This window comes from Sapajus apella, unplaced genomic scaffold (assembly GCF_009761245.1).
Source record: "Sapajus apella isolate SASKATOON/1434 unplaced genomic scaffold, GSC_monkey_1.0 scaffold108, whole genome shotgun sequence".
Taxonomy (NCBI): domain Eukaryota; kingdom Metazoa; phylum Chordata; class Mammalia; order Primates; family Cebidae; genus Sapajus; species Sapajus apella.
The window spans coordinates 5458631-5485533 of NW_022437048.1; the positions used below are offsets into that span (position 1 = coordinate 5458631).

General features: G+C 39.0%; 1 protein-coding gene across 17 annotated transcripts in view; it reads left to right on the forward strand.

The window, feature by feature from the left end:
• Positions 1 to 24559, forward strand: part of RUFY3 (RUN and FYVE domain containing 3) — a 96989-nt gene extending 72430 nt beyond the window's left edge. For 4 of the 17 annotated variants that reach the window (XM_032259338.1, XM_032259341.1, XM_032259348.1 and 1 more), the window contains 9 exons: positions 1399 to 1482; positions 5941 to 6108; positions 6646 to 6743; positions 10932 to 11051; positions 11933 to 12032; positions 16398 to 16462; positions 19219 to 19246; positions 20666 to 20734; positions 22503 to 23221. In XM_032259338.1, the coding sequence (XP_032115229.1) occupies positions 1399 to 1482; positions 5941 to 6108; positions 6646 to 6743; positions 10932 to 11051; positions 11933 to 12032; positions 16398 to 16462; positions 19219 to 19246; positions 20666 to 20734; positions 22503 to 22646 (876 nt within the window). In that variant the 3' untranslated portion in view covers positions 22647 to 23221. Of the gene's footprint in view, positions 1 to 1398; positions 1483 to 5940; positions 6109 to 6645; positions 6744 to 8382; positions 10705 to 10911; positions 11510 to 11932; positions 12033 to 16397; positions 16463 to 19218; positions 19247 to 20665; positions 20735 to 22502 lie in introns of those variants that run through there. The other 13 variants (XM_032259350.1, XM_032259352.1, XR_004263058.1 and 10 more) reach the window with 12 other exon arrangements.
• The last annotated feature ends 2344 nt before the right edge of the window (positions 24560 to 26903 follow it).

Consider the following 26903-nt stretch of genomic DNA (forward strand, 5'->3'; position numbering starts at 1 on the left):
TTCACAGCCACCTACATCTGTTTAGAGACTTCAAGAAACAGTCTAATTCAGTTTCTTGTTTTTATGTACTGGTGATTCATACAGTATTTAACAATTTGTTATTTTAAATATACCATTACTTTTACACCATGTTACTGTTTTATAAGAAGTGACACCTCATTTATATGATACCACTAGGAAAGAGCTACCATGTAAATGTACTTTCTGGATAACTTAATCCTTTAAAGCACCAAACTTGTTATACATGTCTAAATCAGAATTTTGTAAACCTTTATGTTTTGTACAATTCCAAGCCTTTCTAATTAAGGACATAATTTAATACTTGTAGCCCTTTATGATGACTGAGGATCATAATTACCAGCATTGACAATTCTCTATTACATCATAGTAGTGCCACTTTAGGAGACTATTGAAGTTGATAGAGCTTCTGGCACCTATACTTAAATATTCCCTGATTTCTGTGGATGGTTTTTTCCCGATCTTTTATGTATTCACTAGCATCTTTTACTTTTTACTTATGCTAGTGTTGTTATCATTAGGATGATCTCTCTACTTTCTTTTATCTTCATGCTTATAATCTACTGTCCCTAGGAATTCAAATATTCATAGTTATTAAAATTGTTCTTTTACTAGGCTATGAGACGGAACCAAAGCAGTTTTCCATGACTAAGGTGATCCATCTGCTCAGAATTTTTTTATGACCTGCTTATTTTTATCTGTGATTTTGCTGGATAGTTGAAGATACTAGTTGTGAATTCTCTGGAGATTGAGTCTATTAACATTTAAACCTGTAGCCCTTGGGCCAGGCGCAGGGGCTCACGCCTGTAATCCCTGCGCTTTGGGAGGCCAAGGCAGGTGGATAACTTGAGGTCAGGAGTTCAAGACCAGCCTGGGCAACATGGTGAAACCTTGTCTCTACTAAAAATACAAAAATTAGCCAGGCGTGGTGGCGCACACCTGTAATCCCAGCTACTCGGGAAGCTGAGACAGGAGAATCACTTGAACCCAGGAGGTGGACGTTACAGTAGGCAGAGATTGAGCCGCTGAACTCCAGCCTGGGTGACAGAGTGAGACTCCATCTCAAAAAAAAGCAAAAAAAAAAACCTATAGTCCAACTCATATTTTGAAATGAATACTATGTTATTTTTAGAGGCCGATTTTTAAAACTTCTATCATCCGGTTTGGTAACCTATTTTAGGATTTTAAATAAAGTGTCAGGAAGCCCCCAATTCAGCTTACCCTTTAAAAATATACTGGACTTCTTCAGTTTCTTTGTTGTGTTTGTTCATTATTATACCTGCTTCAGTACGATCTTTTTTTCTTACTAAATAGCAATATTAGTCTCTGCTAATTCTGATTAAATCCTTAAATATGTACAATGTTATTTATCTTTTCAAGGGTCCCAAGCAAGACAGAACTGCAGAAGGACAAGCACTAAGTGAAGCAAGAAAGCATTTGAAAGAAGAGACACAATTACGATTGGTAAACTTTGCTTAATTTCTAATAGTTCAGGAATACATTAAAAGGGAACTGACCACTTAGAGGTTTTATTATACAGACCAAGATTAGGAATATCAGTAGTGTTCTGAAAAATTATAGATCCTGTAAAACGGTTTATCTCTTTTTAACACACATGCCTTACCATACTCATAATCTGAGTATTCTCAACAATAAGATTTTGTTAATCTTTATTTTTTTGCTTTTATAGTTTATATTACAAGAATATTAAGTATACAGAACCTGCTTTTTTAAACTATGCAGCCTCACTCCTACCTAAGTCTTCCTCCCTGCAAAGATTCTTGGAAGTGGTGGCTCTTCTTTTCTTTACAAAGAATCATTATTATAGGATTATGCTATTTTATTTTTAGCAGTTATTTCTGATTTATACTTGGCCTTAGATATAAATGGAAACATTTATCATCCAGTATTGGTCTTAAGTCTTTTAGAAATTAAAAAAAAAAAATACATGTGTGTATGTGTGTGTACACACACACATATATGTTTATATATATATATACACACACTATATATAATATGTATATACATCTATAGTGTAACACCTCACTGTAATCAGAATGGCAGCTATCAAAAAATTGAAAGTTAAGTGTTGGCAAGGATGTGGAGAAAGGGAACCTTTACACACTATTGGTGAGAATATAAATTAGTATAGCCACTATGAAAAACAGTGTGAAGGTTGTTTTAAAACATTAAAAACCAGGCCAGGCACAGTGGCTCACACCTGTAATCTAAGCACTTTGGATTACACCTGAGGTTAGGAGTTCATGACGAGTGTGGTGAAACCCTGTCTCTACTAAAAATTAAAAAAAAAAAATCAACCAGGCATGGTGGCACACTCCTGTAATCCCAGCTACTTAGGTGGCTGAGGCAGGAAAATTGCTTGAACCTGGGAGGCTGAGGCTGCACTCCATCCTGGGTGACAGAGCCAGACTCCATCTCAAAAAATAAAAAATAAACTAATTAAAAATCAATCTAGCTATATGATCCAGCAATCCCACTACTGGGGATATATCCAAAGGAAATGAAATCAATATGTCAGAGAGAATCTGCACTCCTATGTTTATTGCAGCACTATTCACAGTAGTCAAGATATGGAATCAACCTTAGTGTTGATCAACATGTGGATGGATAAAAAAAAATGCCGTACATATACACAATGGGATGCTACTCGGCTATAAAAAAGAATGAAATCCTGTCATTTGTGGCAACGTGGCTGAACCTAGAGGACATTATGTGAAGTGAAATAAGCCAAACACAGAAAAAGAAATCCTGTATGATAACATTCATTTGTGGAATCTAAAATGTTGTTCTCATAAAAGTAAAGAGTAAGGTGATGGTTACCAGAGGGAGAGAGGGCAGGGGATAGTAAGAGATTGATCAACTGGTACAAAGCTATAGTTAGATAGGAGGAATGAGTTCTGGTCCTGTGTTGCATAGTATGGGATGACTAGAGTTAACAGTAATACATATTTTAAAATAGAAGAGAGATTTGTTGCTTTTTGTTCTTTTTCTATTAATGCATAATAGATGTACATCGTTCCAGGGTACATATGATAATTTAATATACTCATATAATTTGTAAAGACCAAATCAGTGTTCTTGGGATACCCATCACCTTAAATATTTGTCTTTCTTTTTTTTTTTTGGAAGGGAAATTTGTATTGTTTTAATTATTTTTATGTACAGAAAACTCAACAGTGTACATTTAACCCAGTTTCGTGGCAAGCTCTTTAGCCTTTGCCTTTTCGAGCTTGGCGATGCGAGCCACAGACTTGGGACCCAGGACATTGCCTCCCCAGTGACGGCGGATCTCATCATATCTGTCATTGTAATTGGTTCAGATGGCTTCCTCCAGCTTAGCCAAAGCACCTTTGTCCTCCGAGTTAACCTGTGTGAAGGCGACAGTGGTGCAGGTCTTCCTGTGGACTAGACGTCCCAGTCTTGCCTTCCCCTTAATAATGCAGTAAGGGACTCCCATTTTACGACACAGGGCAGGCAAGAAGACAGCCAGCTCAATGGGATCCGTGTTGTGTGCAGTCACCACCAGCTGAGCTTTCTTGTTCTCCACCAAGGTGGTGACAGTGTTAACTCCTGCTCGAAGGACAGGTGGTCTCTTACTGGGGACGTCCCCTTTGCCAGCCGCTTTCTTCTCGGCCCAGGCCAACAGCCTTTGCTTCTCCTCTTGCTTTGTCTCTGGTCAATACTTGAGGGCCAGCTTAAGCAGCTGAGTAGCTGCTTGGCAGTCCAGGATCTGGGTGAACTGGTTAATTGCAGGGGGCACTTTCAGCCACTTACAGAGGATGGCTCTCTGCCGCTGCAAGCTGATATAGTGGGGCCATTTCACAAAGCGGGTGAGGTCTCTTTTGGGCTGGATGTCCTGTCCAATGCCAAAATTCTTAGGCCTTTTCTTAAACAGGGGATTCACCACTTTCTTAGCCTCCTGCTTCTTCATGACAGCAGGGACTGGAGCCACCGTCTTCCCCTTGGCCTTCTTTCCTGTCGGCATCTTGGGCGGCGGGACGAGCTATTTGTCTTTTCTTTATTCTGGAAAGAACAGAGGCTTTTGAATGTTCTCATCACAGAGAAATGATAAATTTTTAAGATGATAGATTTGTTCATTTCTCAGATTTGGTCATTACATAATTTTTATATTATCAAAACATCATGTTGTACATCATAAATATGTACAGTTATGTGTCAATCATACTTCTTTTAAAAAAAAAAGAACTTATATTAAGGATTACTATTCCTGTACTGGATTTTAATAACCCCCATTATTAACATATTAAATCTTCCTGGAGTTTCGATAGTATGACAAACATAGGGACCTCCCCACAATGTCTCTAAGAATAAGGAAGAGTCTGAAAATAAGGGGTGACTTAACTTGTACTAAAAAACTATTACAGACCAAGTGCCATGGCTCACACCTGTAATCCCAGTACTCTGGGAGGATCACTTGAGCCCAGGAGTTTGCGACCAGCCTGGGCAACATAGGGGGACCCCATCTCTACAAAAAATACAAAATTAGCCATGCTTGGTGGTACATGCCTGTATTCTCAGCTACTTGGGAAGCTGAGGAGGGAGATCACCTGAGCCCAGGGAAGTTGAGGCAGCAGTGAGCCAAGATTGCACTGTATTGCAGCCCAGGTGACAGTGAGACCTTGTCTCAAAAAATATACATGTATTACAAGTTGACAGCATATAACAATTTCAGATTTTTTTTTTTTTTTTGAGATGGAGTCTTGCCGTGTCACCCAGGCTGGAGTGCAGTGGCGTGATCTCACCTCACTGCAACTTCCACCTCCCAGGTTCAAGCAGTTCTCCTGCCTCAGCCTCCAATTAGCTGGGATTACAGGCACCCACTACCACGCCCAGCTAATTCTTGTGTTTTTAGTAGAGACAGGATTTCACCATATTGGCCAGCCTATTCTCGAACTCCTGACCTCATGATCCGCCTGCCGCAGCCTCCCAAAGTGCTGGAATTACAGGTTTGAGCAACCATGCCCGGTAGAATTTCAGAGTTTTTAAAAACACAGCAGTATTATTTTAACATCCTTAAAATAGCATTTTCCTTCTATGTGTTTGTGAATGAGATCTCAAAATGTAATACTTTTCATAAGAATACAGAAATAATATATGTCAGCATTTTAAGGAGTATGATTCATTTTCCATAATGCTAATCTTGTAAACCAGGAATCTCAGTGAAGTGGCACATAATAAAAATATTAAAGTTTTTCACATCGTTTTATAACGGTAAGACAAATGTATGATAAGAAGGAAAGAAACTAAGAAAGTAGGTGAGGGCCTAGGTGAGCCCAGGGCACAAGGTAGATGCAGAAGATCCTCAGGTCTTTGTATCTTTGATCTTCCAAATAATGTTGCAGTAATAATGGTTGAAACAAAAAGAGGTTTCATGTTAAATGAACCTAAAAATTCTGTTAGCTTCTTAGCCATACTGGCCATTCTCAGTAATTGTGATGTTACCCCAGGGATTCAGGTAGTCCTCTGGGTTCCCTGTGCTCTTGAATATATCAGCAACATTCAAATTTGGGAGAATTGCAACTACTTCATTTTATGCTGACTACTGTAAACCTGTATGTATCTTTGTATAATAAGATATGACATCAGTTGTCTTAATGTCTAATGCAGTGTCTCAAATATGTGTATATTTTAGACATATTAAATAGCACTATCTTTGGTTTAGCAGGTTTTTCAGATTTGTACATTATTGGGCAAATGTTATTGTATATCCTAATTATTGTTAATTAATCATTGTTAATGTTTCTGAAAATGAATGGTAGCTTAAGCTATTTTGCCAGAATATTAAGACTGAGAGTTTTGGTATACTTTTTCCTGTGAAATTTTATGGTTTGTACTTAGTTGAAGAAACAGTATAAGCAGTTTACTTACCTTTGGGGGCAGGATGTTGAAAAAGAACTGGAGATGCAGATCAGCATGAGGCAGGAGATGGAATTGGCTATGAAGATGCTGGAGAAGGATGTCTGTGAGAAGCAGGATGCCCTGGTATCTCTTCGGCAGCAGCTGGATGATCTCAGAGCTCTCAAGCATGAACTTGCCTTTAAGCTGCAGGTAGGGGAAATGATGAGGAATAGACTCACTGGCTCTCTAAAATCTTGGGGCTTCCCTCCTCCAATCTTATCTTCTAGAATCACACTTTAATTACAAAAGGGAAGAATCACATCTCATTTTGATGCTAGCTGCCAGTAAACTTCTCTCAGATAAGACCATCATGGGATCCTGTATTGCTGTTCTAGAAAACCATGGCCACTTTTCACATTACAATAGAGGGTAGGGGTCTTTTTTATCCTATAAGATAATGTCTACTCTGCAGTCTAACATGCCAGCTGAGTCATATATTCTATTAGCTTTTACACTGGAATGTGATACATTGATAAACTATTACTGTGATAATGCTGCATGTAACAGTACTAACTTTAGACAAATTGCTTTTTTTCTATTTGAGGATTAACTGATACAGAAATATATTAACTGATACAGAAATACAGAAAATCTATTTTCCCACTTACCATTAGATTCAAAAGGCATGTGTGGTTATATTTTAGAATTTTTGTTATACAGCTTGTTTGTGATTATTTTCCATAACAGAGTTCAGACTTAGGAGTAAAACAGAAAAGTGAACTAAACAGTCGCTTGGAAGAGAAGACTAATCAGATGGCTGCTACCATTAAACAACTTGAACAAAGGTAAAAGTCCTGTTTCTTCTGTGAAGCACTTTGGGTTGTCAGTGCTGAAGTGAAGAGAATGTGCTGTACATTCGGCAAATAGAAAGTATATGAAATTCTTCCAAATTAGCATCAGACATTCTGGTAGAAAGAAAGCCAATTGAACATTATGTGTGTTTTCTGAGGTATGACTGAAATGTTTTTAGGAAATGTCAATCACTTCACTAGTCTTAAAAAAAAAATTGAAAGATCAGCCTTTCATGAGTGCTTTGAACATCAGAACTTTTAACCCATGTCAGAGTCATGTGTTAGAGGAAGAATACTTTAAAGCATGAAAGGACTCTCAAATATATTATGTAATTCTGTGATTTTATCATTCATCCCTAAAGTCTTTTGAATACTTTGATGCTAGGGGATATAGAGGCACTGAGAGACAGGTGTCCTCCAAGGATCTACTCTGTGTCTTTCTCTCCCTTCTTTAACCCTTTTCTCTTATTTCCCTTTTCTTTCTCTTGAGTAGTTCTGTAGCTTCCACTGTCACCTCCAATGTGTTCTCCAGCTCTTACCTTCATCTGGAGACCAGTCTTGAGTTTCCATCCTTTGGGCAGCTCTCTTCCACTAGTACCTACAATTATGTCTGCCCAAAGCACATCTTCTCCCTATGCTACTCTCTTTCTCTGTTTGTGTGAAACAACCATTTTCTCTGTGGCAACTCAGCAGTCAAGAGAAACGGCTGAGTCTTCAAGACTGAATGTGACACGGCACCCAAGGTCACACCTGTTCCTCACCCTTCTTGCACTTGGGCAAAACTAAATTACCGGTCCCTGGATATACTTCCCATTTTTCCCATTCATTTCTTTCCCAATAGTTCTTCCACCAATTAGAAATGTCCTAATTCTTCCCACTCCCTTGTTCTTCAGATACATTTTTAAGTTTAGGCTCAAATGCCACCTCCCCAGAGTTTCCTCTGATACCTCTTTGCAGCTAGAAATGATCTTTCTGGGAATTCCCATAGCTTCCTATCCACATCTATCTACATTGCTTGTGACACTTCTCACTTTTGTCTTTTTCCTTTTAACCCTTTATATACGTCTCTTCTGATGAGAATGTAAGTTCCCTGAGATTAGTTAACTAATCTTTTAAGTTCCCTTATTAGATCTGTTGCAGTGCCTTGAATATACAAGCATTCATTCAGTACATATATGATGAATGGATGAATGGGTGACTTCTCTTATTCAGATGATTCTTAACCAGTAAGGGTCCTGAACAGCAGTGCATATTAATGTTCACTCAAAAGTTAATGGCATTAAAAAAAAAAAGTTAATGGCAAATTAATAATTAAGCCTGAAACCTCTTATATGGCCAAATAAAAATGTATCAGTCTACCTAGGAAAACACGGTTATGTACTTGCTCATAATCAGTTATATGATTATGATTTGACAAAATGATTTTAGTGTTCATAAATTGTGCTTTAGAAATGAAATGTATCAAATTCCTTTTCAATGATTTTTTTGACTTGAAATTTAAAGCAAACAGAACTAAAATAATGACTTATCTCTTTGAGTATTAAGCTGACTTATTCTCTTGCTATTTTTGTGTTTCCTGTTTATCCATTTTCTTGTTCCCCTTTCACTTCATTGTCATTTTTATTTTATTTAGTGAAAAGGATTTGGTGAAACAGGCAAAGACCTTAAATAGTGCAGCAAATAAACTGATCCCAAAACATCATTAGGCATTTTCAGTTGGTCATGTCACAAGTGTGATATCACAACTCAATTGTAAAAGGAAGAAATCTGAAAGTTACTACATTTAAGCTCTGGTTCGATATAAAATGTCACCAAAAAGTTGACTTTGAATTTGTTGGACTTTTAAAAAACCAGTTGGAGATATAGATTGGGTTTTTTTCTTATTTTCTCCCCAGGGTTAGAAAAATTGGAATGAGTTCCTAATTAAATGCTGAACAAACTCTGAGAAATTATTTCTGAGTTGACCAATAAATAAAAACACCACTTTTTTAAAAAGCCTAGGGAATTGAAGCTCTGTACATATATTAATGATGCCTTTACTACCCAGTCCTTGATAATATCAGATTCTCGGTGCATTGTTCATGTCTGTATCTGCAAGCCTGTTCTGCCATTGCAGTGTAATGACCTTGAGGTAACTACCACGTGAACTTGGACTCTTCTAAAATAGCTCTGTGTCTCTTAGACCATGACCCCTTTTCATTTTTGTTATATAGGTTTAATCCCCAAGCCAAGGATAGCACTTAGTATTTCACTACACTTCTATTCTCAGTAACCAAGATTGCTTGCAACTTTTTTTGCCTTAGTGACTTTTGAAAAAGAAAAAACAGCATCCTTATATTTCTTTAAAATACATAGAGATAAGTTAGCAATTAGGTAACTTATGGTAATATAATAATGTGATGCTTGGGGAAACCCTCTTCATGTTTGTCATCTTCTACCTCTGCCATTTTCCTGCAATTCCGCTTCCTATTGGGTAGTTCAGAGAGAACAATTCTAGTAAAAACACTCCTCTCCTATTAAAAAAATGATGCACTACCCATTTTTCATATCCTGCTTTTCTTATTGGAGTAAAAAGGACAGGGTATAGACCGGAGTGCTGATATTCTGCCTGGCCTGTTATTTCTTACCTGGAAACATTTACTTAAGAGTTTCTGTTGTTCAGATGGGGATTTGCTAAAGGTTCTGGGAAGCTAATAATTGAATTATTAGAAAAACATTTCAGAATAGGAAATAAATAACCTTACCTTCTTTATTATTATATTATTTATTATTAATCAGTACAAAAATACTGATTCCACGTAGATATCCACAAGCAATATTAGCAGGGCTTCTTTTTTTAAGTGACCATAGACTAACCCTTTCTAGGCTTTAACATTGTGAATAATCCTATAAATATGTTGATTTTTTTAGGATGATTTTTGATTTGAAGAGACAGGCTTTACATAAGCCTTCATTCCTTCAAAAGGTCTTGACAAACTATTTGGGTTTTTTTCCTCTTTTTTTTTTTTCATTCTTGTATGCTTTGCAGCACTTCAGCTGCTTAGGTGGGGACACAGATAACCCCTTCGCTTCCCGCTCTTGAAATTCTTTTTCTTTTTCTTGGCAAACCCAGAATTAAGAGTGTAAGATAGACTCCATGTATGCTTATATAGGTCCCTGCACGGATTTGACTTGAACCAAAATCAAGTCAAAGAACATATGTTTAAACCAACTTCATAGAGGTAGAAGATCCTGTGCTCTTGAATTTATTTTAATTCTTATAATTTGCACCGATATAAACAAATCTCCTACTATATTCTCTTCATCAACCTCTTGTGGTGATGCGTTGCCTTTTCTATGAGCATTTGGAAGGAGTGATCAAATACCAAAATTAAACTTTCTAAAATCTACACATAGCATGCATTTAAATTCTGTTACATAAAATCCCAAGTGTTTTACCTTCTAAAACATGCTTCTCCATAGGTGCAAAGTTATAAGATATTTAGAAGAAAACATCAATCAGAATCTTCTGGAGAATATGGTCAGAGTCTTAAAACAGGCCCAATGCTGAGTTCTTTGTCCACTTAGTCACACATATTTTGTGGGAATGGAAAAGGAAGGAGGCAGCCAAACTCTGACAAAGGCTTTTCCTTATAAAATAACTCAAAGCCTGGGTGAGGGTTGATATATAATGTCCCATGATTTAATATATGTGGTTTGGGGGAAAGGACAAGAAAAAACTATACTTCCACGTATAAGAAGGTAGTTGCCCATTTAAAGTTCCAGTTATGTGTGTAAAACAGAAAAATTAAGTACCAAACCTATTAGGAAATTTTTTTAAAAAGTGGATTTAACTTAAATTACTGTGTACTTGAGGTTGGCTTTGGATATGGATTTTCTAAAAAGTGATGTTTTATTGTTTATCATCTAATGGCTGTAAACTGTAGTACTAGAATAAAAAAAAAATGGAAAACCAGCTTTTCCTCTGCCTGGTTCACCTTCATCTTACTTTTTTTTAGAATTTGTTTCTTCTTCATCTTTTTCTTCCCATAATTTCTTTGCCTGTGTCCTGCAAAGTTTTTTTCCTCTCTCTGTCTCTCTGTGCATTCTTCCTTGGGTTATTTTATTTTGTGTTGTGAACTTGGTCTTCCTCCCCACCATGGCTTTTGTTTTTTATCACAAGTTCATGTGGCTCACATCCAGATTGCGCCAGGCTGAGCGAAGCCGCCAGTCTGCTGAGTTGGACAACCGGCTCTTCAAACAGGACTTTGGAGACAAGATCAACAGTCTGCAGCTGGAAGTCGAGGAGCTCACCAGGCAGCGGTGAAGAGGGGGCAGCTTGAGCTGACAGGGTGGTCATGGGTAATTCTTAGGGTAGACAGCAAGAAAAGGGGTTTCATGACTTCCAGCCAGGTTGGCTCTGTCTTTGCAATGTCCTTTCTCTGGAACTGGAATTCAGAAAGCTTCACATACATCAACATTCCCCAAATCCTATCAACATGATTTGTGATCAAAGAATTAGGAAATTAGAGCCACGATCCTGGAGAGTCATTATTAGCCCATGTAACACTAATAATAATATGTAATATTTCCTGAATTCTTACTGTGTGCCAGATACTTTACAAAGCACTTCACATGCAAGCTGTCCATTTAATGTCTTCACATCAATCCTATTAGTGATGTTATTGCCTCCACTTTCAGATTAAAGTGGAGCTTAAGGCTGGACGCAGTGGCTCACGTCTGTAATCCCAGCACTTTGAGAGGCCGACGCAGGTGTATCACCTGAGGTCAGGGGTTCCAGACCAGCCTGGCCAACATCTCTACTAATGATACCAAAATTCACCAGACGTGGCAGTACCTGTAATCTCAGCTACTCGGGAGGCTGAGACAGGAGAATTGCTTGAACCTGGGAGACAGAGGTTGCAGTGACCCAAGATCATGCCACTGCACTCCAGCCTGGGCAACAGAGCAAGACTCTGTCTCAAAAAAAAAAAAAAAAGTAGAGATTAGAGAGGTTAAATTGGTCCAGATTCACACGGTTAATCTAAGAAGTCGCAACATTATCATTTAAAAACCTGTCTCTGACAGCAAGCTCTTAACCATTCTTAATTATTGCACTTTAAGACAAGGTGTTGGCATTCTTTAGAGAATATGTCTGTGTAAAATTTCAATTTTTCATCCTTTTCCTTTCCTACTTATCTCAGGAACCAGCTTGAGTTAGAACTAAAACAGGAAAAAGAAAGAAGATTACAAAATGACAGGAGCATCCCAGGAAAGGGTTCCCAGAAGCCAGAATCCAAGATGGTAATATTTGCTATTCCCTTGTTCTTTTGCTTAATTTCAGTTTAAATTTTAGAGGCTAACTTGATAGGCCTGTCAGTTTTCTTTTACAGATCACATACTTAGGGGCTGTGTCCTCAAGTATGTAGATACTTGATAATGATGTGAACAGATGAAAGCTTGATTCTGAGTCTGCCTCTAGGACACTTCCTCTAACTTGATTTCATTTAGAAAGGGGGATTTTAATAATCACAGTGAACTGTTTCCCTTTTAATAATTTTCTAAGTACGATTATTTTGGTATCTTAACAAAAATCTCTGTTTCTTGGATTTCTGCTAATAATTTTAATAAAATAGTATAATAATCCCTCTCCAACCCTGAATTCCTTTTTAACAGAATTTTCCTCAATGTGGAGTTTCTTCTGTATACCTTTTTCAAATCATGAGGATTTCACTTTGAGTATCCTCAAGGAACTTCTCATACGAATAATTAGGAAGAAAGGGAACTAGGCTTGAGGAAGGGAAGGTAATAGAGAATAGTTTAAAGAATAAAAGTAGAAATTTCTACAGAATATCTTAGAAGGAGATAACCTCCAGCACCTATAGCAGTGAAGGAGCTAAAATTGGATAAGGTCATTTCTGGGGCCCAGGAAATAATGAAATCAGTAAAGCATTAAATGCTTTTTCTGTCAATAACAAACACCGTGAAAAAATTGCCTCCTGTGTGTACATATTCTACAACGGGACTTCAAAAAGATCATGGGAAATGGAATTAAAAGGCAAAAACGTATTAACTTTATTTCTCAACCTAAGTTCCATCAAGGTCAAGACACTTTTGTAAGTGTTGATACCAGTCATGTAGGCCATTCCTAAATAACTGAGGGTCCTAGGAATTTAACCATATTAATACAGTCTTTTTTAGATTATTAACGGAAGAAAACTAGGTGCCCTTTAGTGATCTTTTAAGATTAGGAAACAAAAAGAAATCAGAGGGAGTCAAATCAGGATTGCTTAATGATTTCCTGTCATAACTCTCATAGAATTGCCCTTGTTTGATGACAGGAATGAGTAGGAGCATATTTGTGGTGGAATAGGACTCCTGTTGAAGCTTTCCTGAGCATTTTTGTGCTGAAGCTTTGGCTAACTTTCTCAAAACATTCTCACAAGTATTAGCCAGGTGTGGTGGCACGTGCCTGTAGTCTCAGCTACTTGAGAGGCCGAGGCATGAGAATCGCTTGAACCTGGGAGGTGAAGGTTGCAGTGAGCCAAGATCTCACCACTGCACTCCAGCCTGGGCAACAGAGCAAGACTGCCTCTCAAAAAAAAAAAAAAAAAAAATTAAAAACACTGTCACAATAAGCAGATATTGGCATTCTCTGGCTTTCCAGAAGGTCAACAAGCAAAATGCCTTCAGCTTCCCTAAAAACTGTTGCCATGACCTTTGCTCTTGACCTGTCTGCTTTTGCTTTGATTGCACCACTTCCACCTCTTCAGAGCCATTGCTTTGATTGTGCTTTGTCTTCAGGATTGTACTATGTATTGTAACATCTCCTGTTACAATCCTTAAACAAATGCTTCAGGTTCTTGATCCCACTTGTTTATAATTTCCCTTGAAAGCTGTGCTCTGGTCCATAGCTGATATGGACACAACAGTTTTGGCACCCATCAAGTAAAAAGTTTACTCAACTTTAATTTTTCAGCCAGAATTGTATAAGCCAAACCAGTTGAGATGTCTGTGGTGTTGGCTGTTGTTTCTACTGTTAATCATTGGTCCTCTTCAATCAGAGCATGAACAAAGTCCTCACAAAATGATGTGGCTAGTCTGCCACTGCAGGCGTCATCTTCAACCTTACCTGGCCCCATCTTAAAATGGGTTATCCTTTGTAAACTGATTATTTCTTTGGAGCATTGTACTCATAAGCTTTTTGTAAAGCATCTATAATTTCACAATTCTTCCATCTAAGCTTCACCAGCAATTTGATGTTTGTTCTTGCTTCAGTTAATTTTATCAGAATTCCTGTTGCTCTGGTAGGGGCTTTTCCTTTTTTCTTTTTCTTTTTCTTTTTTTGTTTTTGAGACAGAGTCTCACCTAGAATAGAGTCCAGTGGCACAATTATGCCTCACCGCAGCCTCGATTTTCTAGACTCAAGTGATCCTGCTGCCTCAGCCTCCCAAGTAGCTGGGACTGTGGGCACAAGGCCCAGGTAATTTTTGTGTTTTTTTGGTAGAGATGGGGTTTTGCCATGTTGCCCAGGCTGGTCTTGAACTCCTGGGCTCAAGCGACATGCCTGCCACAGCCTTCCAAAGTGCTGGGATGACAGGTGCGATCCCAGCCCGGCCAGGGGCTCTTTTCAGACTGATGTCTTATCCTTTTTAGTGACTCAAACTATATCCTGGTCAGATATATTAAAATAAGTAAGGACAAGTTTATTTTGGTGCAAAAAAATTTTGAAGTACATGCACAGTCTTTTCTTAATATGCATTTTCCATGAACTTTTTGAATACTTCTAGTATATAACAAAGCAGGACCAGTTTATAAACTATTTAAAATTTCTAGAGAGTGAGCTGCTGATTTACTGTCAAATAGAAAATAATGGTATATAGAAATTTATTAAATAGTACCACTACTAATAATTTAAAGTGTATAAAGAACCACTCTATATAGCATGCTGTCTTTATTTAGTTTAGTGAACATAAAAACTAAAAGGCTTACAAAGGTATACTTCAGATATTGCCCTGTCTCACCCTATTTTTCCAATAAGGCTTTAAGTTTTTCAATCTCCAGTTGTTTCGTGCAGTGGCGTTTCCAGGAGGATAAGTATTGCATTGACCTGTCTTCCTTGATGCTTGAGTTGTGTAAGAACACACATTTCAGCTGGGTACAGTGGCTCACCCCTATAATCCTAGCACTTTGGGAGGCTGCAGCATGAAGACTGCTTGATCCCAGGAGTTAGAGACCAGCCTGAGCAACATAGGGAGACCTCATTTCTACAACAAAAATTCTAAATTCGCTGGTTGTGGTGGCTTATGCCTGTAGTCCCAGTTGCTCAGTAGACTGAGGTGGGAGGATCACTTGAGCCCAGGAGGTCAAGGCTGCACTGAGCTATGATCATGCCACTGCACTCCAGCCTGGGCAATAGCATGATACCTTGTCTCACAAAACAAACAAAAAGAATATACATTCACTTTTGGATGCACATGGGCAGCAGTTGAAGGCAAGCAGCAGTAGGTGTGTATGCCAGAGAAAAAATGTAGCCCTAAAAACTGCCCAAGTACCTGGTCAGGCGCGGTGGCTCTTGCCTGTTATCCCAGCACTTTGCGAGGCCAAGGCGGATTGATTGACTGAGCTCAGGAGTTCGAGACCAGCCTGGGCAACATGGTGAAACTCCATCTCTACTAAAATACAAAAATGTAGCTGGGCGTGGCAGTGTGCACCTGTAATCCCAGCTACTCAGGAGACTGAGGCTGGAGTGAACCCAGGAGGTGGAGGTTGCAGTGAGCCAAGATCCCACCACAGCACTCTAGCCTGAGCAACAGAGCGAGACTCCAGCTCAAAAAAAAACAAAATGCCTGGAGTGTGGGTAGAAATGCAGTTTGAAACTTTACATTTGTCCTGCCAAGTAGAACACTACTTGAGTTGAACAGGCTATAGAGGTTGTGGCACTGGGCTGAGTGTGATGGCTGACACCTATAATCCCAGCACTTTGGGAAGCCAAGGCAGGCAGATCACTTGAGATCAGGAGTTCAAGACTAGTCTGGCCAAGATGGTAAAACCCATCTCTACTAAAAATACAAAAAATTAGCCAGGCATGGTGGCACATGCCTGTAGTCCCAGCTACTTGGGAGGCTGAGGCAGGAGAATTGGTTGAACCCACAGGCAGAGGTTTCAGTGAGCCAAGATGGCACCACTGCACTCCAGCCAGAGCAACAGAGTGAGACTCTGTCTCAAAAAAAAAAAAGCTGTGGCACTGGGGCATCAACTTAATTGACCATCCGGAGGATTATAGTCTGCTGGATATGGCCATCCTTGGTTTTACCAGTTTTTCAGAGCTCAGTCTGGGGGAAAGAAAAAAAATTATACTTCTCCTAAGAAGCAGCCAATATCTTGAGCCAACTTTGCAAGTAAATAGAATACATTCTGAATTTTATTTGAATCTCAAGAATTAAAATATCTACTTTGAAAATCATTTGTCACAAACTGTGAGAATTGTTAAGAAACTGCTTAGAACAAAGAATGAGGAAACATAGCTTGAAAGTTAGATCCCTTCCCTAATGCAAAAGCTGCTTAGCTTTATACCCAAACTAAAGCATTGCAGAAGAAAATATTTGCAATATCATCATTGTTTAGCATTCAGAATAATTAATAAATTGGGCTGTTTTCTTTTGACAGGATGGGAAGCACAAAATGCAAGAGGAAAATGTTAAACTAAAAAAGTCCCTGGAAGAAAGCCACAGGTGTTTGTTAATCAAGTATTAACTAAGATGTAAAGTTATTCTGGGGTGGTGGGAAGGAGGCAGCTTTTGATATACATTGGCATTGACACCGACTTATTAATATGCCAGGAAGACATTTGAAGTGGAAGTTAATAAATAATAAATCACATGACATGTATTAAACCAAAGCCATTAGGCCATTTCAGAGGAAAGAAGGGTAATCAGGCTGTCCTTTCTCTCTTCCCTGATTAATTCCCAAGCTCAGATTATCACTTAAGAGGTTATTTCTCACCTTTGCTGAATTGGTATCCCAGGAGAATAAAGTATAAGTCATACATAGCATTTCTTAGCTTCTTAAATATGTTTGAGTATGACTTGTTTCTACCTTTGTGCTAAATTTCAAATAAGTGGCCAGGCACAGCAGCTCACACCTATAATGGCAGCACTTTTGGAGGCCAAGGTGGGTAGATCACCTGAGGTCAGGAGTTTGAGACCATCCTGGCCAACATGGTAAAACCTCGCCTCTACTAAAGATACAAAATTAGTTGGGCCTGCCTGTAATCCCAACTATTTGGGAGGCCGAGGCAGGAGAATCACTTGAACCCAGGAGGTGGAGGTTGTAGTGAGCCAAAATGGCATCACTGCACTCCAGCCTGGGCAATAAAGTGAGACTCCATTTAAAAAAAAAAAAAAAAAAAAAAAGTTCAAATAGGTACTCTGATTTATCTCTCATCTCTCATTTTTCTTTTCTCTTGAGAATCTCAAACAGCCTAACTTCATTCCTTTTTCCCAACTCTATCTAATTTTCTCACAATGAAGAGCATAGGATAGTTTCAAGGAAGCTGACTTTTTATAGTTATTTTAGCAGTTTAGAAATATAACAAAATATTACATAGTGCCCCTGCATTAAGACATGAAGGAGGTCCAGTTATATGACATTCTGGAAAAGACAAAACTATGGAGACAGTTAAAAAAAAAAAAAAAATCAGTGGTTTCCCGTGGGTAAGGGAAGGGAGGAGTGAACAGGTGGAACACAGAAGATTTTTAGGGCAGTGGAACTACTCTATGATACTGTGATGGTGGATACATGTCATTATACATTTGACTACACCCATAGACTAGACACCACCAAGAGTGAACCTTAATGTAAACCATAGACTCTGGGTGATGATGTTGTCAGTGTAGGCTCATCAGTTGTAACAAATGCGCCACTCTGGTGCCGCATGTTGATAAAGAGGCTGGGGATGGGGCAGGACGCATGTGAGAAGTCCTGGTACTTTCTACTCAGTTTTGCTGTGAACCTAACTGCTCTAAACTTAAAGGTCTATTTTAAAACGTGGAGGAAGAGGTTAGTGATGAGGAATGATACCATAGTGGGGTTTTGAGAGAACTGTACAGCTGTCCCTAGCCAGGCTTTGTTATCTTAAGAATGAGGTAGTGTGTCATCTGGAACAGAAGTAGCTGCTGGAGAAGAGAAATCACACAGTCCAGTAGTAGACTAATTATGTAGGTGCTTGGCCTAAGTGCCCCTTTCTTGCCTTAAAGGCCATTCCACAGTCTTTAATTTTGCTCCCAAAGAGCATGGTTTGATCCAGAGCTAACCTTAAACTATTGCCCATCTTACATTACATAATGGCATAAGCAAAGAAGGAAACTAGAAAGGCCAGGAAATTAACCTGGGCTTCCAGGTCCCTTTCAGGGTGAGCCTAGTTTCAAACTAAAATCAGGTCATTTACTTGAGCAATCAGGAGTGTCTATTAAATGGCAAGTTCTGACTTAGGTCCTGATAATATAGGACAGTGCTTCCTGATATCTGAATTGTGCTCTGCAACTTAGAATTTGTCTCTTTCACATTCATTATCTCCTTATGATTTAATATTCCTTATAGAAGCATCTAATGCAACTTTACAGATGAGAAAACTGACAAGCACAGAGAGGCTAGGTGACTTACCAGGTTGCCTCTGTTTATCCTGTCTCCTATTTTTAAGTCTTTTGGCTCTGCATTACCTATTAGCAATTTCCAGGACTTACTCTGGCTATAGCTGCAATCATTAGACATACCAGGCTTCCTAGGATTATGATGGCAAGGAACATCTGAAAACCTGGTCACCCCACGGTGTTTGTCTGGTGATCACACTGCTACTCAACTGAAAAGAATAGGAACCGCTGCAATCTGTGGTGCATTTTCCCCGTAACCGAGAGCGGGCTTTGCTTCGCCTCATTTAGGACCTAGTCCACGCTGGGAACATCAGAGTTAGCTCAGCTTAGTCTCATGAAGAAGTAGTTCAACTTGAATGGGTTTTTTGGTGACAGTCTCATTTATTTCCCTTTCTTGGATTAATTTGCTGAAGCTCACATCTTAAGAATATTTGGGACTGATATATAATATGCGATAATTAGTAGATTTCCATAATATCAAGTAGAAAAAAAGCTACTAAAATATATGGCCAGTGCGCCATTGGAGTTTTGCACATTGGGAAACATAAATGCTAACTATTTTGATAGTAAAAGGGAAATGTAAAATATAACTTCAAATCTATTTTTAAATGGGAACCCTAATATAATAGGTCAGGGGTCAGATTCTAATGATAGATTTTAAGAAGCAAAATTTTCCCTCCTTGAAGGTCAAGATTAATAATTATGTTCTTAGTAATATAAAAGATGTACAGTATTTCTTGTTTGAAGAAATGTTTGCATTCTGAGCTTTTTATTGAAATGATATAAATGGAAATACATACAGTTGCTATTTGTCACTATTTTTTACTTCTCCATTGTAGGCTGCAACCCCACCCTGTGGATGAACAGGTAACAGAGCCTCCTGTTTCAAAACATCTTGTATAAATTATGAAGCTGGTTGTACTGTGTCTAGCTAGCAAAAAGGTAGCGTGGGCAGAAGATGAGTGAATACAGTGTGCCATCCTTCTTACAATACCCTCAACAAATATGTATTGCCTAGGAAGTAGCGCAGCTTTCAGCAGTTTACTAAGTAACATCAGTTCTCACTTATTTGGAATTATCCCTGACGTAAGACCTAAGAGAGCTTACTTTATATACCTTTCCTCTAGTTTTCCCTTACATAAAATGGAGAGAAAAAAGATGTTTTGATCACTTAGAAATAAGCTAACATAAATGATTGTAAAACACTTTGTGAATCTAATAGTGTATGAAAGCCCATGAGAAAGACAGTGAATGCTACTATGTCTGAGTCGCCCTGTCATTTACCTCTTGGGTTATAAAATTAATAAATCCTACTGCTTTCCACTCTTTTTTTGGAGATTAGGTCTCACTTGTGTTGCCCAAGCTGGGGTGCAGTGGACGATCTCAGCTCACTGCAGCCTCGACTTCCTAAGCTTAGGTGATCCTCCCACCTCTGCCACCTGAGTAGTTAGTACTACAGGTGCATGGCACCATGCCCACATACCTGGTAAATTTTCTGTATTTTTAATAGAGATGAGGTTTTGCCATGTTGCCCATGCTGGACTCAAACTCTTGGGCTCAAGCGATCTGCCTGCCCTGGCCTTCCGAAGTGCTAGGATTGCAGGCGTGAGCTTCCATGCCCTGTGCTTGCCATTCTTTCCCCCTTCTCCCTTTTTTTTTTTGAGACAGAGTCTTGCTCTGTCACTCAGGCTGGAGTCCTGTGGCACAGTCTCAGCTCACTGCAACCTTTGCCTTCGAGGTTCAAGTGATTCCCCTGCCTCAGCCTCCCAAGTAGCTGGGATTACAGGTGCCCACCGCCATGTCCAGCTATTTTTTCTTTTTTCTTTTTTTTTTTTTGTATTTTTAGTAGAGATGGGGTTTCGCCATGTTGGCCAGGCTGGTCTTGAACTCCTAACCTCAGGGTGATCCACCCACCTCGGCCTCTCAAAGTGCTGGGATTTCAAGCGTGAGCCACCAGGCCCAACCCCCAGTGCTTTTCATTCTTGATGGTAGAGTGAAACGAGGAATGGGATAATGTTAAAACTTTTTACTCTATACTTGCATATGCTTGAATTTTCTTTTTAGAAATAAAGTCATGTTACTTTATTATAAAAATTAAGAGCTGGAAGGATAATAATGATATTATCTGAGTTTTTATGGTGGTGAGACTACCTGTTTATAATTGGTTTTAGTTTCCCGACAGTCTATAGTGTGATTCTATTAATATTGTAGCTAAAAAATTCATATTCTGAAAATACTAATGTTTCTGGCACCAAGGAAAACTAACCAGCTCACTGTGTGGTTTAGGATCAGCTGCTGCTCTCTGAAAAGCCACAGGTGTGTCAGCTATGCCAGGAAGATGGCAGCCTAACAAAGGTAACTGCGGTAAGACATGGACAGGGTTTTCGTAGGGATGCCTATAGCACCCCCAGTCCATCCCCAGGAGTAACAGGGACTTTGCCTCATAGAGTGCAGAGTACATGCTCACAGTGCTGGGAGTGAAGTGAAAGCAAAGGGGGCAAGCATTTACTGGGTACCTGTTCTTTTTCAGTCATAGTAATTGATGTCGGTAAGTTCCCATTAAAATAAACATAAATAACTATGTAATTTAAAACAAATAAGCAGATGGAAATGTATAAGTAAATCTTGAGTGCCTGCTATGTAGAATGTGCTGAGAAAGAGTAATGAACAAAGTAGACCAAATCTGTTCTTGTCAGGCTTATGTCCTTCGTAGCTGTCATTTTACAGGTGAAGAACATTGAACATCTAATGCTAAGTCCATTTCCCAAAATTATTCAAGTCGTAGGTGGTGAAACCCAGCTTCCAACCTAGCTTTAGCTCCGAAGTCCACAGTCCTTTCAGCACTATATCCTGCTCAGAACAGGATATGAGCTCTTCCCGCTAGACCACTTGATTTCTGCTCCCCCAATCCTCAAGGGTGTCATCTGCCTGAGCACCTTCCCAGTTTGTTATCCTAGAGCAGGCAGAGTGAAGGAAGTATTCAGAAAGAACCAGTGCCCTTGGTAGCTGGAACTGCATCTTGTCCACGGTAGAATCCCCCAGCATCTAATATGGTACCCAATCCATAGTGGTCAAGAAAAGTTATGTACAAATGAGTGTATGAAACATGTACTTGGAAGAGATACAGCAAGCAGGCTCAAATTCTGGATCACAACCTGCATAGCACCATTTGTGATCATGCCGAATTTTAACAAGTGAAATTATAGTATGACCTAGTCTTAAATTCACAGAATCAGATAACAGATGAACTGCCCTTATAGAACTGGAAGGTGTAATTATAGAAATATGTTACAAAATAGAAGAAACTTAATTCTGGCTTTCATCTTCTAAGCCATGCAACATTAACTTCTGCATGTCAGACAAAAATTCTCAGGCTTTCAAATAAAAGCAACCCCCTACTCCTCTCACCCTCAGGAAGATGAATTATTTGAGATGAATTTAGTACTTCATGGGAGAAGTTATTCATCACAGCTCTTTATATGGGACCCTTGGAGCTTTGTGTATACCACCCTATCACAGCCTTACCGCTGACACCACTATAGTGACGTCTTGCTCTTCCAGTGCTTGACTATTGAAGATTGAAAATGTTTAGGAAAGCACAACAATGAACAAGATGCAGGAAGCTGTGCTCCTGCTGCACTGATAACCGAAAGGATATTCTTACAGAGCATCAAAGATCACAGGAAAGCATTAAGCATATCCATGTATGAGGAATTATACTTTCAGAAAGTTCATACTCAGAACATTTTTTAATCCTACCTGTTTACCCAATCCATTGTTCATCACTGCCTTACTTGGAGTATGCTCAGGTATTTGCAAGCTAATTTTAAAACTAACCTACCTAAAAGTGAGTATGGGGAACAAGATGTGTGAAGTATATTCCAAAGATGAGTGATTTGTATGTTACCCGTTTTTAACTCTATGGTACTTCTTCTTTTCATTTAATCTAAAAACTAGACAGTGAACTTCTTTGTAGACTGGGTCTGTGTTCAGATACTATCTGGCACGTAGTAAACATCCAGTCAGTGTTTGATTAGGCATTGAGAACTTACCATAATTGGCTTTTTATATCCCGTGAATCCTTATGCCTTCTATTCCCCACCTCACCACCTCCTCCTTATAGAATGTGTGTAAGAACTGCAGAGGAACCTTCTGTGATGCCTGTTCAACAAACAAACTGCCTCTTCCTTCAAGTATCAAGCCTGAGCGAGTTTGCAGTCCCTGTCATAAGCATCTGATAAAGCAGTATTCCACCAGCCCATCATAAGACTGAAGGCCAAGACCTGGACCAAAACGTTTATGCAGGCTCTTCTGTATCTGTGTTTTAGCTGTCAGGATCTCCTAGAGCCCAGTCCTTAGAGTCAACTAAAGAGTTGATAGGAATTAACTAGGTCCGGGGAGAAAAGGCAGTGGTTGGGGTTACTGGAAATTTTGCTCGTTTTCCCTAATGACTATGAATAAAAGTTAACTCACTTGAGCCTTTCTCTTCTAAATCTAAACCTGACATTGAAGGTTTGCTTTATAGCATATCTTCAGAAGGGCAATTCATTGTTATGATTAGTGATAATGCTGAGGTGGATTTAATAGAAGAGAGAGTCTAGGCAGATAAGAATAAAAAGGAAAACGATCATCTTCTATTTGCGGAATAGATGCCGAGATCAAAATGACAGATGTTACATATATTCCCAGGTGCTGTTAGACATAAACATTGTTTCCTCTTCACCCCTACTACCTACCTCTGAAAGTATCTTTACCAAACTGTGAAGCCAGTCTCAGGGAAAAGAAATTAAAGAGTAATATAAATTCTGAATGTATTGAAAACAATATTGTAATATATTATAATTTCAGGACCAGAATTTTCTGGTCTTTACCTACAAGGACTTTCATTATCAAAAAAAGAACATTTGTTTTTCTACTTAGTGACTTCAAAGTAAATAAACTGCCCTTTTCAGAATCTTTCACAAAACAAGCCAACTCTTCCCCATTCCCTCTGTCTTCCTCTCAGAGTCATAATGGAAATTGTAAGGAGTTTTAAAAATGGGGTTTGCTTTTGCAAATAGAAGATATTGATTAAAACAAAGTCAAATATAGAGTAAAACAAGTTTAATTTGTTTTCTTGAGACAGGGTCTTGCCCTGTTTCCCATGCTGGAGTGCAGTGGTGCAATCACAGCTCACTGAATCCCTGACCTCCTGGGCCTCAAGCAATCTTCTCACCTCAGCCTCCCAAGTAGCCAGGACTGGCCTTTTTTTTTTTTTTTTTTTTTTTTTTTTTTTTTTTTTTTTTAAGCGGTGGGGTCTCATTGGTTGTTCAGGCTGGTCTCAAACTCCTGAGCTCAAGCAGTCCTCCCACCTTGGCTTCCAAAGTGCTGAGATTATAGGCATGAGCCACCACACCTGGCCCAGTTTAATTTATTGATGGCTAAGGACAGTTAGCTCGGAATACTTACTGTTTTTGAATATGGAATTCCTCATTCTGAGTCACGAATCAGAGCTGGTAGATGCTTTCTTGGAAAGGGCAATACAGTCATCCCTTAGTATCCATGGGGGATTGGTTCCAGGAATCCCACTGGATATCAAAATCCATGGTGCTCAAGTCCTATTGTATAATATGGGTCATATGGTATTTGCATATAACCTACATACGTCTTCCTGTGTACTTTAAATCATCTGAAGATATACTTAATAAAATACCTACACATCATTTCATTTGCATGGGTTCAACATAGTTGCTTGGTGTTCGACAAATTCAAGTTTTGCTTTTTTGGAACTTTGTGGAATTTTTTTTTTCCTGAATATTTTTGATTGGCGGTTTGTTGAATCCATGGATGCAGAACCTGTGGATACGGAGAGCTGACTGTATTCATACATCGGAGTAACAAACTCTTGGAGAATAGAGGGAAGTATATTGAGCAAGAGAAGGAAAGAAACATCATATATTATTTTGATTCTGTTACATGTGTCTATAGATGATTGTTTGATTTTAATCAAGACCTAAGAAGATATGATTCTATGACTGGTTTAGAATTCTGGGGTGGAAGCATCTTGGAACCATATTATTTAATAAATTCTGTCTCCTGGAAAGGGTTACAACCTGGGAAAGAGTTGTTATTCCAAAAGTCGCCTGTTACTTGGTGATGCTTAAGAGTTCTGGGGAAAAATAAAATCTAAAGTTAAGCCTAGTTTGTTGATTGTCTTTTTTTCCCTTAAATAACATTTGTTTTTTGAGAATCTTAACTCTCCTTATTTTTTGGCCACCTACGTGAGCTAGCACTCTTTTACGTGCTATACATAATGTGGAGGACAAAAATAGACTAAAGGAGTGTTGACCTAAATCAGCAAAAGTTATTTTATAATTAGTTTTAAATTAAATTGAAGAGAGACAGCTTTGTAACATGCAATATAATGAATATTAGTCACTTGAGATTTTACTTAGAATTACACACAGATATTTAGCATTTAATTTTTTTATTTTTTATTTTATTTATTTATTTTGCTACAGAGTCTCACTCTCGCCCAGGCTGGAGTGCAGTGGCGCAATCTTTGCTCACTACAACCTCTGCCCCCTGGGTTCAAGCAGTTCTCTGCCTCAGCCTCCCGAGTATCTGGGATTACAGGCGGGTGCCACTATACCTGTTTTTTTTTTTTTTTTTTTTTTTTTTTTTTTTTTTTTTTTTTTTTTGTAGAGATGGGGTTTCGCCATCTTGGCCAGGCAGGTCTTGAACTCCTGACCTTGTGATCCACGTACCTCTGCCTCCTACTGCGCCCGGTGGTGGCTCGCACCTGTAATCCGAGCACTTTGGGAGGCTGAGACGGGAGAATTGCTTGAAGCCAGGAGGCGGAGGTTGCAGTGCGCCAAGATCGTCCCACTGCACTTCAGCCTGGGCAAGAGAGTGAGACTCCATCTCAAAAAAAAAAAAAAGATTGTATACAACATCCCAAAGATCTCTAGTTGTTAGTGCAGTCTCCCATAAAAGCATGGGGACCAAGTCATGAATACCTTGACTTAATGATATGCCTATCTATCTTCCTTTAAATTGTGCTTTTCACCATTTACAATAGCATAAACCGAATCAAAGAGCCAAAAGACTTGAACACTGAAAACTTCAAAATGTTGCCATACAAAATTAAGACATAAAAGTATCACATGTTCAGCCAGCCATTGTGGTTCACCCTGTAATCCCAGCGTTTGGGAGGCCAAGAACGGTGGATCACCTGAAGTCGAGTTCAAGACCAGCCTGATCAACATGGCAAAACCCTTTCTCTTACTAAAAATACAAAAATTAGCCAGGCATGGTGGTGATGAGGCAGGAGAATCACTTGAACCCAGGAGGAAGATGTTGCAGTGAGCCAAGATTGTACCACTGCACTCCAGCCTGGGTGACACAGTGAGACTCTTGTCAAAAAAAAAAAAAAAAAAAATGTATGTTCATGGATTCAAAACAATATTGTTAAGATGTCAATACTATCCAAAGTAATCTACAGATTCAATATGGTCCCAGTGAAAATCCCAACATTCTGCAAAAATAAATAGAAAAATCTATCCTAAAATCCATACACAATCTCAAGAGACCCCCAAATAGTCCAAATAATCTTGAAGAACAAAGTTGGCCAGGCACAGTGGCCTATGCCTGTAATCCTTGCACTTTGGGAGGCCAGGGCGGGCAGATCATGAGGTCAGGAGATCGAGACCATCCTGGCTAACACAGTGAAACCCCATCTCTTCTAAAAATAACAAAAAATTAGCCAGAGGTGGTCACACACACCTGTAGTCCCAGCTACTTGGGGAGGCTGAGGCAGGAGAATCACTTGAACCCAGGAGGCAGAGGTTGTAGTGAGCCAATATCGCACCACTGCACTCGTCTGAGCGACAGAGCAAGACTCTATCTCAAAAATGAAAAAGGAACAAAGTTGGAGGTCTTACACTCCCTGATCTCAACATTTAATATAAAACTACAGTAACCAAAACAGTATGATACTGGCATAAAGTTTAGCATATAAACCAATGGAATAGAATCACAAGCCTAGAAATAAACCTTTATATATATGGTCAGATGATTTTTGATAAGGGTCCCAAGACCATTCAGTGGAGAAAAGATCGTCTTTTCAACAAATGGTGTTGGAAAAATTGGATCTCTACATACCAAAAAAAACCAAGTTGAACCCTTACACAATATACAAATATTAACTTAAAATGCACAAAAAACTAGCTCCACCCACCAAGACTGGGAGAAAAAGAGAGCTAGAATTATCAAACTCTTTAAAAAAGAAACAGAATTACTGGCCTGGTGTGAGGGCTCATACTTGTAATCCCAGCACTTTGTGGGGCCAAGGCAGGTGTATCACCTGAGGTCAGGAGTTCAAGACCATCCTGGCCAACATGGTGAAACCCTGTCTCTATTAAAAATATAAAGCTTTGTCAGGCAAGGTGGCAGGGCACCTGTAATCTCAGCTATTCAGGAGGCTGAGCCAGGAGAATTGAGTGAACCTGGGAGGCAGAAGTTGAAGTGAGTCCAGCCTGGGTGA